Genomic DNA, 17,892 nt, shown 5'->3' on the forward strand with positions numbered 1-17,892 from the left:
ACAAATTTATAAATACTAACAATGTAAAGGAATATGGAAAGAGTGCAGAAAAAAAGGCACAGGAGTAGATGAATGGTCATGATTAATTAAATGAAAGAGTGAAGCAGGCTCGATGGACTGAATGATCTATACTCCTGCTCCCGTAATCCTGGAATTTAGAAGAGTGAAAAGTCATCTTATTGAAACTTAAATTTTTTAAGGACTTGACTGGATAGATGCTGAGAGGTTTTTCCTCAACTGGTGTGTCATAATCTCAGAGTAATTAATTAGGCATTTAAGACTGAAGCTGTGAGGCAAGATGTGGATGCTCAGTTGTTGAGGGTATTGAAGTCAGAGATTGATGGATATTTTGATATGAAAGATATCAAGGGAAATGAGGGTAGTACAGGAAGATTCTGAGGTAGAGGATCAACCATGAGTTTAGTAAACGGTGGAATAGGCTTCAAGGTTCAACTGACCATGTTCTGCTCCTATTTTGTATGTGAGTACATACTGTGATATATGCCCTATGGACAGAAAGCATCAACCTACAAATGGAAAGGGGAGACAATGAAGGCTTACCATGACAACTAGGGTTTAGAAAAATGTTTATGTATAGTATGAAGAAAAGGATGTTTTAGATTGGCTCTTGACCACAAACGTATAAATACTTTCAGTTCGAAACAGAATTTTAACATAGTCGCCGTCCTACATATCATTCAATCATTACAACTCGGAAGCTAAATAGCTGTGTTGTACCTCAAGGATGTATATATCTGTACTGGGATTAGGGAAGCCACTAAGAACCTCAGGTTCAATATTGATATTCATTACTAATACATGCAAACTCACAAGATGTAGACTCTCATTTTGAGCCTTAAGCTACTGCTCTGAAAGACTATATTGCTCTTACCCCATTTAGATTCAGAATCAGAGGACTATATGTCGGCATAATAGATATTCTATCTTACTGTGATCTCTGCACATCCTAGATTTCTAACTAAAGTAGTATCAGAATTCTGTTTCACTCAGTGCTACCTTTTAACCCTGCTCCATACAAGTCTAACGTTTCACCGATGTTAGTCAGATACATTTTGTTTCCGACTATTACTCAGTTCGTGTCTCCTGAGCCTAAAACCAAGGCAGGCATCGCAGTGATCAAGCCAAAGCATTCTACACATGCAACAGATAAAGCACATTTACTTCAGTTAGGTGGCACTCAAAAGATAACTGCAGTATAGCTGCTTGTGTGATTATCCATACACACATATGCACCATTCCCGATGAAAAATCTTCAGATTATTTAGAATTATGCTCTCCTAATTTCAAATGTGTGAGAAATCTAGTAAAAATACTTGTATCATATCCAATGCTGAATGTCATATAACAGCATACTATAATAATTTTGTTCATGTTGGCCAGAGATGACATCTTCAGTTAGTGCAGGTTTTAGGCTGTCAGCTGACTGCAAAACCTGATATTTAGCTGTATCTGGAAGCAAATAACAAACTGACCTGAAGGATGATTTTCTTTATTCATTTGCTTTCGGTTCTTATTTTTGGCCATTTGTGGCTATGTCTGGCTTTGGCTTTGTTATGCCGTCATGAATCAACTCTTGCCACATTCTCCTGTAACAGGCATTGTGCCATAAAGCAATATCTTTTGTGACCCTGTTTTGCCAATGCTCTGTCAGTGTAGCATTTATGTTTTATGCTCAGTCATTTCTATAACAATTGAAATGCAATAATTCTGTTGCTTTAGTAAATGAGAAGTTATATGTTTGATTTTTATAAAGGTAAGGATACTGACTGAAGAAGGTTCTACCAGAAAGGCACTTACAGAGTCACTAAAGCAAAGACTTAATGTTGTGACAAAAGAAAAATCAGCCTTTGAGGAAATGCACCATAAAACCACTGGAGAATTGGACAGAAAGGTAAGGATGGTTGTACCCCTGCCTAGTTAATCAGGATGTAGAATTTGAAATTTGAGAGCAATCACCTACATAATATTATGACAGAGGCAAATTATAATTATCATTCGGTGATGAATTTGGAGTCTGAAATAAACTTAATGCAGGGCAATCCTCTGCTGCAAAACCTTGTCTGATTCGTAAATACATAATTGAATGAATCCGTTCTGATTATTGTGTAATTGAAAAAGCTTTGATTTTAACCGTTCAATACTCAAACAAAAATTGCTTTTGTCTTTATGCTAAGGCAAAGTCTGATTGAAAGTTTTTCTAAATTGAAACAAAACTTGCCTTGCATCTCTTCAGGCTACTTGCCAACCTGAAACCACAAAATCTCATATCTACTCATAAGTCTGCAACATCTCTGGTGGATCTCACTGGGAAATTGTCCCAATAAGACTGAGCCATAGTTCACCCCAGTCCTTTCTAACAGCTTTGTCAGGACTTATGGACCTCAGCTATCCTTTAAATCTTGCAGGGAGTTGTCATTTCTCCCAACCTGGGGCTTGGCATTTGACAAGAGGCTGTTAGACTGAGGAATATCTGTCTCCAGATGGGCTGAAGTGAACCTGCCAGATGTGGGATAGGAAAACCAAAGAACGCAATTTGGAATGAATTAAATAAAATTAGTCTGTCTGCATAGGCTTTTAGAGTGAATTTGTGGGGCTTGGCACAGGAACCTGAGTGGATCTTTCAACTGACTCCTAACATGCTACCACTATAAGCTCCTTATTTATCCTTAATGACAATGCCTGTTATCTTTATTCACTTAACTAATTTCCCGTTCAAAATATGTAAATTTGTTCTGCTACCCTTTGGAAATGGGAGGAAAGGAAATGGATAAGTCTGGTACTCCATTGGAGCTCATAATAGATTTTGAGTATGTGACAGATTTATTCTTTTGCAGACCACATTATCACAATGTGCCAATTGGCTGTTTGTAAATGTGTTGAAACAATAAAACATACCATTAATAGAGTGCTCATCACAAGTTCTTCCACATATCTTAATTTTCACAACCCTAAAAACATTTTAGATTCTCACTTTCTCTAAAATGAGCAATTCAAACATACAAAAGAAATTCCAAAAGGAAATACTGTAATATTTGCAGTTATTCGGAAAGATCAAGAGAATGGAATTAATTGGATAGCTCTTTTGAAGAACCAAAACAGGCACAATGGGCCAAATGGCTTCCTTGTTATGCAAAGAGATTTGTAAAGAAGTGGAATTCCACAACATTTTTGTGAATGCCATCCTGTTGCCTATACCCATTAGAATCATTAAGTTTGTAGTATAGAATGCTAATTTTCTCTGGTATAAAGTGTAATAAAATCAAAGCCATGTGCTTTATCATCAAAAAGAAAATCCTGCCTTATTGAAGTCTGACATATGGGAGTTTCTTCTCAAATTTGATTCTTTCTGATTATAATATAATCTTTTCAACATGCATAATGTAGTTTAACAAATCTTCCTTTTTTTCACCTTAATTTTCACAAATTTGATAACATTTTTCTGTCAGCCCATTTCTTTTGGATAATTTTCAAACAGCCTCTGTATTATGCACAGTTATGGTCAAGTGTGACTATACAGTTGCCTCAAATGCTAAAGGCTGCATGGATCCTGAGTGTGATGCTCTGTTATATTTCCAATCTTTAATGCATTTAAGGGTCTGTTGTTCTCCATACAAATTGTTCTTGATTTGTTTTATACCTATGCATGTACCACTTGCATTATTACAGATTGTCAGCATAATTCCTGCCATTCAGACCTTTTTTCTAACAATTGCTCACTCCACAGCATGAGTATCAAACTTATTGATGTTCGTAATGATTAAATAATTCAATAACCGCTGGAGAAGCATTAAAGGATTGTTATTGCAAATACATTGTGGTTCCCTGCTATGTTTTTGATCTTTCTCTTCAAATCATACTCTTGCAAACTACACAATCAAAAGCTATAATTTCATTTAATTGGAAGTTAATTAATCGGGCAGAAAAGCAAAAAGAGGATCACCTTTATTGTCTTATTACACTTTTAATCTTTCTACTGATGATTCATCAATGTTGTTGCATGTGTGTTACTTAAATATTTATCTTACATGCATGTCTATTTTCTTTCCATGAATTCTAGAATCAGAAACTGAATGATCTTAAAAGGAAAATGATTGAGGCTGAATCAGCAATGACGGAACTGGAGTTAGCAGCATCACAACAGATGCATGGACTGGCCATGCAAAGTGAACAGGCTCTAGCAGGCATTCAGAAGAAACTCACTGTTGCTAATGAAAGAGTGGATAAATTTATTACATTCATAAAGGTAATATTCTGATGGAATATCACAGACTTACAAAATTAAGTTTCTCTCTTCACAAATGCTGCCAGACCAACTGAGTATTTCTTGCATTTTCTGTTTTAATTTTAGATTTCCAGCATCCTCAGTATTTTGTTTCTGTATTAATGTAACTTGCTGCCTCCATGATTGAAGCCATAGTGCATGTTCATTTTAATAGATGTAGGTATAAACCAATTTCCAGTTTCTTTGGAATTACCACAATTAATGTTATGTTTCTTTCTAATATTAATATTCTTACAACTGAATTCAAGTATCTCAACAGAGTTGCTCATATAAAATACTTCAAGTATGAAATCAAAATTTCACAATTTGAGTTAAAGTAAATACTTTTATAAGAACACATTATATTAGCAAAAAGGCTTGTAATTGAAGCTATTCTTTCACTTTGTGATGGTTGAGAGCCATAGTGGTGTTGGTTTGTTGACTTAAAATAATGTAACCGTCCATAAACACTTCTAATCAAGTCAATTATTCCCCACATTCAACAATGTATAAAGAGCTCAATGACATGCAAATTCATTACTAAAAGACTGTAGCAGTTTATAGATTCATCTTCATTTTTTTTTGTTTGAAGGCATACTTGAGATTATTCTAGAAGCTTGTTTTCATTAATTCAGTTATCACATGAAAATAAACAGAAATTTGATGCATTTGTAAAACAGAGAGAGAAAGCGACTGAGTTTATTTCAGATAAATTGATGCAAGTGATCTATATGAATGCATTAAATCTGTGATGGATAGACTTAATACTCAGGAGTGTTTAATCTTCTCAAATATTGATCATGACTGGGATTTCTTAACAGCGCTGCAAGCTTTCAGTCCCCGTAACTTGAATACTACAGGTTCAATCTTAATGCGCTCTTTTCAACAAGCAGTATTACCAGTGATTAAAGATTTCTGAATGCAGCTGTGCCAGAGGTAGGTATGTGTTGGTTAGAAGAAATGAGAAAGAATGAATTGCTAGTTTCTATACTTCTACCTTTCTTATTACCAAAATGAGATGAAAAACATCAAGAGATCAGCTCACTATGTTGCTTTTCAGGAGAAATTTGAGATAAATTCAGTTAATCTCCATCAGGATTACTTGGCACCTGGGATTTGGTCAAATTGAATCTCCGCACACACCAGGCAGAATTGTGGCAGTGAATATCTATTAAGTAGTAAACAGAATAATAGGCTTGGGTGGCTGTTAATGAACTGGATGGCTTAGATCTTGCTGTTTGGGGGCAGTCTGCTTTGTTAATAGGTAAACCTGGGACTGTTTTGCCCAGAGCTACAGTTATATCTTATTTTGTTGGTAAAGAAGCGGATTCATAAAACTGGGTCAGACTGCAAATGAATATGAAGAAAAGAATTGTTTTCTACTTGAGAATTATTGACTATTTCAATAGTACAATCTTTTAGTTGTCTTGTGAGGAATGTTCAAATGACAGTCTAGTTGGGAAATATGAAGAAATAAAGTTTAATTCATATTTCACACAATTTAAAACCATAATTTCATAATTTGTTAGACAATTTGCATTATTAGAGTATAAACTTTATGTTCTATCATTCAACTAGTTAAATAATAAATAAAGCAAATTTTGTGTTCCCCTGAACAATGTGAATGAAATTATTACCTGTTTGTTGTTCCCTGCTGTGCCTTTATGAAATGTCCATTTCCACATCAGTCGTTGTAGGACCTTTCAGAATGATGCTAGAACACTCTGTCTCTCTGTCTTTTCAAGGCAAGTGAACATTTTTTTAAAATATATGTTGCCACTACAGGAAGCATGGATCTCAAAACAAAAATCCAAAGCAATAAATTTATAATTTAAATGAGCAATGATGATCAAACGAAAAGAAAATATGGAGATGAGAACCAACCTCTGATTGGAGGTTAAAATATTCTCATTTGTGCTGTACAAAAGGCTCATGGTTTACATAGGACCCTTCATCAAGCCACATTGTGGCCCTGGCCTGCGTAGGATATAGGAGCAGTCGGAAGCAAATCAGCGCCTCAAACCTGTTTTGCCTTTTCATTAAAACATAGCTAATGTGTATCACAACTCCATTTAACATCCTTGGTTGAAAATCCCTTTGTACCCTTACCTCACAACAATCCCTAGTGAGTACAGTTTTGGGATTTTTAACTGACCCCACTCTCAATGTTTTGGCTTTTTGGGACCATAAATTACAGTTTTTCACAACCTTTCTTCTGAATATATTTTTATTGAAAAATAGCTTTTTTTAATATTACAACAAATACAAAACAATACAATTCAAACAATACAAAGAAAGAACATAAAAAAGTAAAAAAAAACCCTCGTACAAATATATAGATATATATAGAAAATATATATTTAAAAAACCCAACTAACTATTTAACTAAATAAATAATAACCAACATCAAACTAATAAATAGTAATAACTCAACTCAGTCAAACAAAACACTCATATGTTCGCAGTTCCTCCTCTCTGGATATTGGACTGGTAAAGCACAGTCGTTACAGTTATATAAAAGCCTTTATTAGTGTGGCAGATAAATCTGTGTCCAGGTATTCCAAAAAGGGCTGCCATGTCTTATAAAAATTCTCAGTTTTGTGGTGTACCATACCTGTGAGAAAATCCAAGGGGATATGTTCCATAACAATCTTCTGCTAATCGAACAGGCCTGGGGGGTTTTCGGATCCCAACCAAGTAAGATATTCTTTCTTGTGCAGAAAGTGAGGATGTTGAAAAGTTTTTTGTGATGCGCATCTGCAAGGAACAAACTGAGCAGGCCAAGAAGAAGAGAGACCAGGTCCTTCTCCACCCTTACACCCAAAATCCATTCCATTGCACCCACCACAGCCCTCCAGTATGTTTGAAGCCTACCACAGGACCAGAGACAATGGGTAAAAGTGCCGGTACCGACCTTGCACTTGGGATATGTTGGAGACACCCCTGGTTTAAATTTTGACAAAAGGTCTGGAGCCAAGTGGACCCTGTGGGGAATCGTCAACTGTAAAGCATGGGTCCTATTGCAAATTGATACCTTTCGTGCATTTTCCCAAGTATCCTCCCATACCTCTGAGGAGACCTCAACACCTAGCTCTCTCTCCCATACCCTGCAGAATCAATCAAACTCAACTGAGGGGGCACCATCCAATTGATGATATAAAGTGCTGACAGAAAGTGTACTCTTAGCACTGAGCACCCTCCTCTCTATGTCGGATTTGTAGGGATCAGTCAAAAGTGTAGTCTTTTTTTGAATAAAATCCCTAACTTGAAAAAAACAAAAGAGGTCCCTGTTCGATAGCTCGTATTTCCGGGCTAACTGATCAAAAGACATCATTGTGTCTCCCTCAAATAAACTGCCCATGCAAGACACACCCCTAGCTGTCCAATGTTTGAATCCTGAATCTATCATCCCCAGTTGAAACTCGCCACACCCACTATAGGTGTAAGTGAAGATGTTTTGCCAGTATTGCCTTCCATCTGCTGAATTGCCCTTCAAGCTTTAACAATTGGGTTATGGCAATATTCCTGAACTGTCCCCATTTTGTCCAAAAACAGCAAGCTAGTAAGGGGACACCCTGCTTGGGAAGTTTCGATATCTAACCATATTGAAAGAGGGTCCCCTCAAGTCCAAGCACTCACGTTGGATAAAATCAAGCTTTGTTAGTAGCTTTTAATGTCCAGGAGATCCACTCCCCCCAATCTGTGAGGCAATTGCAATTTAGCTAATTTAATGAGGGGCCGCTTACTACGCCAAATAAAAGAGCTGAACCAGTTGTTCAGTCTCCTGAATTTTTGCTTATCGAAAATCGGGGGAGTATCCGTATAGGGTGTAACAAACAGGGGAGAATATTCATCTTAATAAGTACTATCTGACCCAACCACAAGATCAGAAGCGCCTCCCATCTTTGATGTCTTGTTTGATTTTGTCAAATAATTGAATAAAATTAGCTTTGAACAATCGATCCAGAACTGGAATAATGAATATGCCCAAATACACAAAACCCCCCCCTTGTGACCAGTTTAATGGAAATCGACATTCACCCTCAAGACCTAGCACCTTTGGAAAACCACCCATAGGTATAGCCTCTGATTTAGCAAGATTAATCTTGTACTCCGAAAAGGCGCTAAACGCACTGATGCATTATATCAGGGAAGGCACCGAAACTGCTGGATTTGACAAAAAAAAGTACACCTCCGCATACAACGAAATCTTGTGTAATTTTGACCCCACTTTTGGAGCTGATCTATTGGGATCCCTATGAATGGCCTCCGCCAATGGTTCAATCACCAATGTAAAAAGCTCACTACCCTTTTAATCCCTTAACTCAAGAGAACCTATTCAACTTATGTTCTAAAAATGTGACATTTTTAGAACATAAAACAGTATGGCACAAAACAGGCCCTTTGGCTCTTGACGTTCTGCCAACCTTTTATCCCATTCTAAGATCAAACTAACCTACATACCCTTCATTTTACTAATATCCATGTGCCTATTCAAGAGTCGCTTAAATGGCCTGAATGCATCTGACTCTACTACCACTACTGGCAGTGCATTCAACGCACCCACCACACTCTGTGTAAAGAACCTACCTCTGACATCTCCCCTAAACCTTCCTGTAATCACCTTAAAATTATGCACCCTAATGAGAGCCATTTCTGCTGGGGAGAAAAGTCTTTGGCTATCCACTTTATGCCTCTCATCATCTTGTACACCTCCAGCAAGTCATCTCTCATCCTTCTTTGCTCCAATGAAAAAAGCCCGAGCTCCCTCAACCTTTCTTCATACGACATGCCCTTCAGTCCAGGCAGCATTCTGGTAAATCTCCTTGCATCCTCTCTAAAGTTTCCACATACTTCCTATTACTGACTTGGCCAGAACTGAAATACAATATTCCAAGTGTGGTCTAACCAGGGCTTTCCAGAGCTGCAGCACAAACGCGTGGCCCTTAAACTCAATCCCCTGCTAATGAAAGCCAACACACCACATGCCTTCTTAACAACGATATCAATTTGGGTTGCAACTTTGAGGAATCTATTGACGTGGACTCCAAGATCCCTCTGTTCCTCCACACTGCCTAGAATCCTGCCTTTAACTCTGTAAACTGCTTTCAAATTTGACCTTCCAAAATGATTCACTTCACACTTTAGTAGGTTGAACTACATCTGCCACTTCTTAGTTCAGCTCTGCATCCTGTCAATGTCCTGTTGCAACCTCCAACAGCCCTGCACACTGTCCACAACTCCACCAACCTTCATGTCATTGGCAAATGTACTAACCCACCTTCCACTTCCTCATCAAAGTCATTTATAAAAATCCAGGAGCTAAAAGGAATAGGCCATTTAGCCCTGCTGTTCAGTGAGATCATGATGAAACAGCAACCTAATGTTCTGAAGTGAAAGGTGGATAAATATACCCTGACTAACCTTGAGCAGTCTGCAGGAGCACTTTTCAACTCAGGCACATTCCACAGTGAGATAGACAAAGGGGACAAAAGTCAGAGATGGTCCAACACAACTTTATTGAATAATTTAACAAGGAAAACTATATTTATCAGACTACTATTGTACTTTAATTAAACTCTACCAAAGTCTACCAACTGCTTCACAGATCTCTCCAGTAAAAGGTCTTAAGTCTCAAAGTTAACAGTTTCAAATATACAGTAGCTATCTACTTCTGACATAGTTGAAAATCACACCGCCAAGTTATTGTCCGATAGATTTATTTGGAAATACAAGTTTTTGGAGTGCTGCTCCTTTGTCAGGTAGCTATGGGGCAGAATCATAGGACACAGAATTTATAGTAAAAGGTCAAAATGTTATACAACTGATGCGATGATAAGCTTTCAAGTATTCGCTCCACCCTATTCACAGATCCCTAATACTGTACTGGAACTGTTGGCTGAAAGAACCAGTAATTCACATTCAATAACACAAGGACAGACTTCCTCAGTCTTTGGGGTAGGCTGTCATTGATTTGAGCTTACTCTCTTGTCTAGAGCTGGTTGTAGCCTTTGGGTCATCTCACTGAGGTGGTCTTTCTGAAGTTGCCATTGAAGAAGATGCAAAAGTAGAGTGAGCCGGGGCTCCAGATTGACCGCCTTATCCTTCTCTTTGTGCCCTTCTCAAAGATTCTGTGTCATGTGTCCAATATTAACATCAGGCAGGGGCAGGAAGATCGAATGAGGTGCCTACTTCCCATATTTGGAGATGGCAGAACATGGTTTTGAACCTTCAGCTGTTCTTATCATGCTGAACTAGGTGCCAACAAGCCTGTGTAGTATTCTTACAAAGCAGATTCACTGGAGGTGTCAATAATGGTTTGTTCTGAAACATTGTAGCTGTTAGCAATTGGCCAGGCAGTTCCAGACTTGTCTAGTTTTCATGGAAATTGATTGTCTGCATGAATATTGTTTGTTCCAGGTCTGCAGATTGCAGAATCCGGCTATGTTTTAAATTGGCTTCCATGTTGCAAGTTTTTATCCATATCCGTGAAAAAAATGTAAATATTTCTGTAACAATCCTGAAGGTCATGGGTCACCTGGCCACACTAATATCCACCTTTGTCTCCTCAACTCAATAATATTTAATTACTGGTGGCATCTCAACAATAATTATTTTAAAGAGTCATCTGTGTCTCGTGTTGAAACCAGTGACATTGGAAGAAAAAGAATGTGTTTCTGAAAATTGTTTTGATGAGAAAGACATAAGTTGAAGAACAGAGGATTTTCAATCTTGTGCTGATAAGTGATAAGGGCATGCACCCCACAACAATGCCATTGCTGAATCTATCACTCGCAGCATCCAAGGGGTTAACTCAGATGGAAGCTGAACTGGGCCATCCTACAAATACCATGGATACAAGAGCAGATAAGAGACTGGGAATTCTGAGATGAGTAACTCACCTGCTGGCTCCCAAAGCCTATCCACAATCTGCAAGATACAAGTCAGGACCAAGTAGTCTGCTTGAGCAGCACCCCTTCGACCAAATGCATCTACTTAATGCAAGGAGTATAGTGTGTAAGGCAGATGAACTTAGGGCTTGAATTAGTGCCTGGGAATATGATGTTATTGCAATCACAGAGACTTGGTTGAAGGAAGGGCATGATGATAGGCAACTAAATGTTCCAGGATATAGACAGGACAGGAAGGGAAGTAAAAGGGGGGGTGGAGTTGCATTGCTGGTCAGGGATGATATCACGGCTATGCTAAAGGAGGACACTATGGAGGTCTTGGGTAGTGAGGCATTATGGGGTGGAGCTGAGAAATAAGAAGGGTGCAGTTACATTGTTGGAGCTGTATTACTGGCCTCCCAATAGTGAGTGTGAGGTAGAAGAACAAATAGGTAAACAGATTATGGAAAGATGTAGAGGCAATTGGGTAGTGGTGATGGGAGATTTTAATTTTTCCAACATTGACTGGGATACACTTAGCGTCAGAGATCTGGATGGGGTAGAATTTGTAAGAAGCTTCCAGAAGAGTTTTCTAGAACAGTATGTCAAAGTCCGACAAAGGAAGAGGCCATATTGGACCTGATACTGGGGAACGAGCCAGGAAAGGTGGGAGAAGTTGCAGCGGGGGATTTCTTTGGGAACAGTGACCACAATTCTATAAGTTTTATAATACTCGTAGATAAAGATGAGAGTGGTCCTAAGGGAAGAGTACCAAACTGGGCCGAGGCCAATTATATCAAAATTAGGCAGAAGTTCGGAAATGTGGATTGGACACAGCTATTTAAAGGGAAGTTCACATTTGATATGTGGGAGGCTTTCAAAGATAGGTTAAAGATAGTGCAAAATAGGCATGTCCCATTGAAGGCAAAGGATAGGAAGGGCGAGACTCGTGAACCGTGGATGACAGGAGAAATTGTACGACTAGCCAAGAGGAAAAGGGAAGTGTACATAAGGTTTAGGCAGCTAAAACAGAACGGGCCCTGGAGGAATATCGGGAAAGTAGGACAAGTCTTAAACGAGGAATCAAGTGGGCTAAAAGGAGTCATGAAATAGCTTTAGCAAGTAGAATTAAGGAAAATCCCAAAGCATTTTATTCTTATATAAGAAGCAAGCGGGTAACTAGAGAAAGGATTGGTCCATTAAAGGATAATGAAGGAAGGCTGTGTGTCGAACCTGAGAGAATGGGTGAGATTCTGAATTATTACTTTGCATCAGTGTTCACTGAGAAGAGGAACATGATAAATGTTGAAATTAGAGATAGAAGTTTGATTAGTCTGGATCATGTTGGCATAAGTAGGAAAGATGTGTTGGGTAGGCTAGAGGTTATTAAGGTGGACAAATCCCCAGGACCAGATGGGATCTCTCCCAGGTTGCTGAGTCGAGAAAGGAAATAGCTGGGGCCCTGACAGATATCATTGTGGCATCCTTAAATACAGGTGAGGTGCTGGAGGACTGGAAGGTTGCTCATGTTGTCCCTCTGTACAAGAAGGGTAGTAGGGATATTCCGGATAACTACAGACCAATGAGCCTGATGTCGGTGGTGGGAAAGTTGCTGGAGAGGGTACTGAGAGATAGGATTTATTTATATTTGGAAAGGAGTGAGCTTATAGGGGATTGGCAACATGGTTTTGTGCGAGGGAGATTGTGCCTTACCAACTTAATAAAGTTCTTTGAGGAAGTGACCAAGTTGATAGATGAAGGAAGGGCTGTTGATGTCAAATACATGGACTTTAGTAAGGCATTTGATAAGGTTCCCCATGAAAGACTAATGGAGAAGGTGAAGTCACATGGTGTGCAGGATGTTCTAGCTAGGTGGAAAATGAACTGGTTGAGCAACAGGAGACAGAGAGTAGTAGTTGAAGGGAGTTTCTCGAAATGGAGAAAGGTGACCAGTGGTGTTCCACAGGGGTCAGTGCTGGGGCCACTGTTGTTTGTAATATACATAAATGATCTGGAAGAGGGCACTGTTGGTATGTTAAGCAAGTTTACAGATGACACGAAGATTGGTGGAGTAGCAGAAAGCATAAAGGACTGTCAGAGAATACAGGAGGATATAGATAGACTGGAGAGTTGTGCGGAAAAGTGGCAGATGGATTTCAATCCAGACAAATGTGATGTGATGCATTTAGGCAAGTCTAATTCTAGAGCGAATTATACAATAAACGGAAGAGCCTTGGGAAAGGTTGATGGGCAGAGAGATCTGGGAGTGCAGGTCCATTGTACCCTGAAGGTTGCTGCACAGGTGGATAGAATGGTCAAGAAGGCATATAGTATGCTTGCCTTCATTGGACAGGGTATTGAGTATAAGAGCTGGCAAGTCATGTTAAAATTGTACAAGACATTGGTTCTGTCGCATTTAGAGTACTGTGTACAGTTCTGGTTGCCACATTACCAAGAGAATGTGGATGCTTTGGAGAGAGTGCAGAGAAGGTTTACGAGGATGTTGCCTGGTATGGAAGGTGCTAGCTATGAGGAGAGGTTGAGGGGGCACCTGATTGACGTTTACAAAATCATGAAGGATATAGACAGGGTGGATAGAGACAAGCTTTTTCCCAGGGTGAAGTATTCAAGAATGAGAGGTCACACTTTCAAGGTGAAAGGTGGAAAGTTTAAGGGGGATACATGTGGCAAGTACTTTACAAAGAGGGTGGTGGACATCTGGAACGCGTTGCCAGCAGAGGTGGTAGAGGCAGGCATGGTAGATTCATTTAAGATGCGCCTGGACAGATGCATGAGTCGGTGGGGAGCAGAGGGATACAGATGCTTAGGAATTGACCGACAGGTTTAGACAATACATTTGGATCAGCTCAGGCTTGGAGGGCCGAAGGGCCTGTTCCTGGGCTGTAAATTTTCTTTGTTCTAAGTTAAATAATGATACCCTCCACCACTGCACCTGCAGTATTCAAGAAGGCAGATTACCCACACCTTGTAAAGTGGAAGTAGGAATGAGCAACAAATACTTGCTTAGGCACGAACACCCACATCCTGTGAAAGAATAAAAATATGTTGGTTTTCTTAATCACTTGTTGCACTTTACCATATCCTCCTCCACGTCAATATTTCCTTTTCCAAGTTGCTTAGGCTACATTACCCAGGCTGAGCAAATTTACTGAACATCCAAGAAATAGTTGGTTGGGAATTTCGGGTGGAAAGCACTCCAGATAGTTATCTGAGCACATGGACCACGAAGCGCATTGAACAGGAATGCACACTAGTGCATTTTGGGTGCATGGCCAAATGAAACATTTGAGGAAATAAAGCTGTCAGGTGGAGCAGGCAGGCCACAAACCTCTGTCCCAAAATATTTTAACCCAGTTCTGGCTCAAAACAAATTTTCTTTAGCACATTCGACTCTTTTGCTTCAATTATTAAAGGCAGCCAATAAACATAAAGCAGGAATCATGTATCTACTGCCCTTGTGCTTCCAAATGGTAATGGTTGTGGGTTTAGATAGTGCTGTTTTAGAAATTTGAGTGAATTTCAATCATGAATTATTCCTGTTCCTTCATAATTCATTTCAAATCCAAATCTAGTACTTTCAAATTCCATAGTTAGTAAAACTGATTCTAAATTATGAACTCTAATAATAAATATTACTACTGATCAGTCTAGTTTATTCCCTTCTATATTACTTATTCTTATCCATTGTATAACTCAATATTACCATGATCTCTTTGATTTAAGATACTCCTTTTCATACTCCTATGCATAATTAATCACATTTCCATCTCTCTAAGTTACTAAGAAAAATTTCATTAATCTTTGAAATGATTACGCTCGTCTTGGTTGTGGGTAACAATTGCCACAACATCTGAGCTACATTTAACATGATTCCAGTCGCTTTTGTGTCCACCTTCTCCTCATTATAAATGACTGTGTCCACGTTATCTTCCATGTAATGTCACATTGTGCAATCACAGTCTAATTGCACGAATGGTGTTTGCTTGTCTACTACTGTGAGCTTATCACCATGCATTTATTTTCTCTCGGCTTGACCATTCCAATGCATTTGTGACCATCGTCTTACTTTCTATCCTCTGTAAAGTTGAGGTCATGTTCTAACTTATATTCAGGTCCCATTCACCCATCACCTCTGTGCTTTCTTATTTACACTGGTTCCCAGTTAAGCAACATTTTGATTTCAAAATGTTCATCCATCTTTACAGTCTATAGCCTGTATCACTGTAATCCCCATCAGCCCTATCACCTTCTGAGATACTTATGCTCCTCCAAGTTAAATCTGAAAATCTGAGATTTTAATTGCACACCCTTAATGGTTATGCCTTTGTCTGTCTGGGCCATAAGCTTTGAAATTTCCTCCTTAAACCTCCACAACTCTTTACCTCTCTCTCTTCCATTAACAGGTCCTGAAAATCAACTGTTCACCCCTTCTAGTATCTCCATATATGGCTCAGTTTTAAATTTTGTCTTATAATACTTCCTCTGAAGCACCTTGGGGTGTTTTATTACATTAAATGTTGTATAAAAAAAAGTTATTAGAACATTTAAGATGAGCATCCAAAGGGTATGTATAAAGCAAATTACTGAAGCATAAAATGGCTTCATTTTAACATGTAATTTAAATAAAATCTGTACACCCCCCTGATTTATAATGCTTTTCCATAACCCTTATTCCAAAAGCCATTAATTTATGAATTTGTATTCAGGGTTGGTAAATTGCTACATTTTCTCTAATTTTCAACAAACATTATCTCCCTCACTGAATCCTGCTTACTTATCATTTATGCGTATGACTAAACAGCATTGACTGCCCTTTCCCACAATCCAAAAAATTCAAAACTGCCCCTTCTGTTCTAGAGATCATTCCATATCTCACCAGACCTCAAAACTGTGCTTTATTACTCTCGCCTGCAAGCTTTCTTCTTTTCAATAACTGAGCCATTAAGGGAGTTGCCAGATTGAACACCTCAATGGAAGCGTGATTCCTTTGTGGGAAGGTAATAACATTGGACTAATCGAAGGCAAATCCGCTCCAGCTCTGCAACATGAAGAAATGGAGCTTTGAAAGGATTGCTGGGCTCAAACATTTATTTGCAGCTTCAGTTGGTGCCTGACATCTGACTCTGCTCAATGGCCTTGTAACACTTCATGGATGCTCCTCCTGGACCTGCCCAGAGAATCTCATACAGACTGTGCACAACAGCTCAGATTATTGCCTGAGGAAAGGCACCTCAGGCAACTTGTGATTTGCAATGAAGAATGCCTGTAGCATTAAAGGGAAAGTGGGTAATTCAGTGATTCAGGACTTGGATGTGCAAAAGAACTAATCAGCCAGTATCATCTGACACATTCTGTGCTTGGAAAAGCAGAATCTGTCTATATGAGCAGGAAGGTAATCTCATGCATTAAAGATAATAAAAAATGGATTCTACGAACATTTTACTAAAATTTGATCATTATTCTCATACATCATGACTTTGGAAATTATTTGCGAGCAGAATAAAGAGTTAGAAAGTAATCTGAGGCTGTGCTCTTAAGCATGATTAGGAAAGCAATCCTTTCAACAATACATGTTCAGATATCCACAAAGGACCTAATGTATGTAATTGTATGTGTAAATATATATTTCTTCCTGTTTGCAGTAATGCTAGCATACTTTTAAAAATCAGAGTTGTCACTTTCAGAATGCCTTGTATTAAGACTCTTTTAAAATTTAAATATGTTGTTCTGACAAGTCGCACAGAGGATAATTTCTTCTAAGACACAGGGAAGGAGGTAGATCCAATATTGAATTTTGTGTCTGTAATAGAACTTAGCTGAGAACCAGAATGAATCTTGACATTGAGAAAGGTCATATTCAGGAATGAGGTTATACCAGCTTTTCAGTAAAGCGGGTTGGCGATAGGAAGATTTCTTTTCAGAACAGCGAAGCCTCTCAGAAGTCTGAAAAGTTATTAAAATGCTGACGGATAATTTGATTTAGCTTTTTGCTTCATATTTCCATCCTCCCTTTCCAATTCTTTATATTTTGCAGACCAGTCAGCTTTTTCCTTTATTTGATAGCACCATTAAGGTAGTAAGGATGAGAACTCCTTGACAATTTCAGTGGCAATGCATGCTTTGTACAAGGGAGACAAAGTCACAAATGCTAGATGCCACATCATTTCCAATCATGTCCTTTGTGTTGACCTTCTTAGAATGGAGGCACTAACAGTGTTGAAGTTCTCCTCACAATTGGTGTCATTTGATCCTAGAAACAATAGCTATCTTTTGCAACCAATTCTCTGCCTTTTTAGTGTGAATTCTGCCAGATTCTTGCTAGAGTTGAAGTGGGAAGTTTCAAATTACTATTTGTATTTTTATGTCAAATATAATTGGACTGAAATACTTAAATGAGGCACTTTAGTGAGAAAAAGCTATTACATCAAGAATTAAATATGATCTTCTTTGCAGTATGTCTTGTATCCCTGTTATTTCCTTTGTGATATCAGAACCTGTCCTCAGGCATAAGGAGAGCTTCATCTGCAAAGTAAAGGTAATCTGCCTTTCTCTGATTCTGTCTAATGGAACTGCCCCAGTATAGATTCCATTGAGCTGGTGACTGTGAGGGATGGAGAGACTGAGCATATATACTGCAAAGTCCTACTCATGGCAATTTCTGAAATTCATGCTTCTCGAAGTTGTAGCTGATTCAGAAAG

At 38.6% G+C, this 17,892-nt stretch overlaps 1 protein-coding gene across 1 annotated transcript in view; it reads left to right on the top strand.

Annotated features, from left to right (window-relative positions):
- cntln (centlein, centrosomal protein) overlaps positions 1-17,892 on the top strand; it is a 469,267-nt gene that overhangs the window by 402,172 nt on the left and 49,203 nt on the right. Inside the window, exons 23-24 of the mRNA XM_043717668.1 lie at positions 1,775-1,912; positions 4,079-4,264. Coding sequence (XP_043573603.1) covers positions 1,775-1,912; positions 4,079-4,264 — 324 coding nt within the window. The remainder of the gene's footprint in view (positions 1-1,774; positions 1,913-4,078; positions 4,265-17,892) is intronic.

Source organism: Chiloscyllium plagiosum, chromosome 2, assembly GCF_004010195.1.
Source record: "Chiloscyllium plagiosum isolate BGI_BamShark_2017 chromosome 2, ASM401019v2, whole genome shotgun sequence".
NCBI lineage: Eukaryota > Metazoa > Chordata > Chondrichthyes > Orectolobiformes > Hemiscylliidae > Chiloscyllium > Chiloscyllium plagiosum.